General features: G+C 49.5%; 1 protein-coding gene and 1 long non-coding RNA gene across 2 annotated transcripts in view; both read left to right on the top strand.

Annotated features, from left to right (window-relative positions):
* Positions 1-39: 39 nt before the first annotated feature.
* Positions 40-1,221, top strand: LOC111744309. Its single transcript, XR_002782103.1, has 2 exons — positions 40-259; positions 952-1,221. It is a non-coding gene; the product is annotated as an uncharacterized LOC111744309 (long non-coding RNA).
* Positions 1,222-1,296: 75 nt separating this feature from the next.
* The window catches only part of TSHZ1 (teashirt zinc finger homeobox 1), a gene marked incomplete at its 5' end in the record, with an annotated part of 79,322 nt that continues 78,951 nt past the window's right edge, over positions 1,297-1,667 (top strand). Inside the window, one exon of the mRNA XM_011367340.2 lies at positions 1,297-1,450. Coding sequence (XP_011365642.1) covers positions 1,297-1,450 — 154 coding nt within the window. The remainder of the gene's footprint in view (positions 1,451-1,667) is intronic.

Below are 1,667 nucleotides of genomic sequence, written 5' to 3' on the forward strand. Positions count from 1 at the left end.
GGGGTGGGGGGCGGCGCCCAGTACACCCTGCCCCCGGGCTTCTGGCCTCCGTCCCCCGAACGCCTTGCCCGCGCCTCTGCCCTCAGTCTGTCCCATGCAAGTTGCACGGACTAAGCCATTTTATTTATTTTGGCCTAGATTTCGTGTTTTTCCGTGGATGTCTGGAGTAGCCTCTACAAGGTTTGCCATTGGGAGAGACACACGCATTGGAAACCAGAGGGCCCAATTCCCAGAGCACACAAGCGTTTTAAACTTCTAGGTGGGGATGCCGAGAGACCTAATTGAATTGGAGACGTTGCGATGATGTATGAAGACCTCGTTTTATAACCCAGCTAGACACTTCCATAGTGTCCATTTTCCCCCTAATTGTATTGACCAAATAATCAATTCGCTTTTCATAGAGGGACCAAATTAAATATTTTCCACATTTTGCGTGATAAGTCCATCTCGAATTTTTTTTATTAAACGTATACATTTTAATTTAAAAGAACTTGAAGTCTTCCACTTACCCATGAATTACCAAAATATAAAAACCACACTGTGCCCTTCCCCAATCAAACCTAACCCCCAGACTAAGATTGCAGAGGCGACACAGGCATTTTTATCTCAAATGTAGGATATTCTTCATCCGAGGGTAGTTGATGTCCACGTGGGTACGTGTGTGAATGTACGGGGTGGGGGTGGGGGGGCTTACTAACAGGTTCAAAAATCTGCTAGTGCTACTTAACTGGCTTAGAACACATGGTTTTACCCAGTATCAGCCAGTGGATTACAATAACAAACCCCTCAATGTCTTTCTCCAAAGTGCAATCTTTTATGTTATGCTGTATTAAGATTTCTTTTTTGTGTCATATTGTTTAGCTCCGGGAGGGGGAAAAAAAAAAAAAGAAAACAAAGCAATTAAAAAGATTGACAGGTATGGTTTGTTAGAGACCTATTTGTAATTGTCAGGGTGACGTTGGCGAGAGGAGGAGGAGTAAAAACTGAAGCAGGAAAAGCAGCTCGATGTGTCTGTCTATCAGTTGAGACTGTCTGAGAGCTCCGCGCTCGGAATGTGTGGTAGATTTCACTGAAAAGAGGAGCGAGCGAGAGTGATCTGCCTCTCTCCCAGGAGTTTGGGGGGGACAGTCCACGCTCATCTCGCCCACCCAGCGAATGTCTGCTCTGCGCGCCCTCGCACACACTCTCCGGGTTGTTGCTGTTGGCTATTTTTTTTTTTTTTGGAGGGGGGTGCTTTTTGTGTATTTTTCTAATTTTTTTTCTGTTGGAAGATCAAGACCGGCCAAAAATCCATGATCAGAATGTGTTTGCATTAGATTTCGCTTTGGAAGAAGCGGCGATCCCGGCGGCAAAGCCAAGTGGCAGCAAGTGGCGCTCCGGCGGGGTGACACTGTTCGATCTGTGACTGTCGGGAAGGTGGAGCGGCGCCTGACATCGCCCCCCGGCGCATGTATGTACGGGGGCTTCACTCCGCTGTCTTGTTTGCTTTCTTCCTCTTAGACCAAGTGCGGGAGGGAAAGGACAGCCTGCATCGGCCTCGCTGGCGCACAATGAGGGAGCCGCGACCCGCGCACTGAGAGCACTCGCCGCGACCCCGAACCGCGAGGACAGAGGGCCGAGAAAGTTGCGCTCGGAGACCCCCGGCTCGCCGACGAAGGCGCCGGCAG

Source organism: Pteropus vampyrus, unplaced genomic scaffold (genome assembly GCF_000151845.1).
Source record: "Pteropus vampyrus isolate Shadow unplaced genomic scaffold, Pvam_2.0 Scaffold132, whole genome shotgun sequence".
NCBI lineage: Eukaryota > Metazoa > Chordata > Mammalia > Chiroptera > Pteropodidae > Pteropus > Pteropus vampyrus.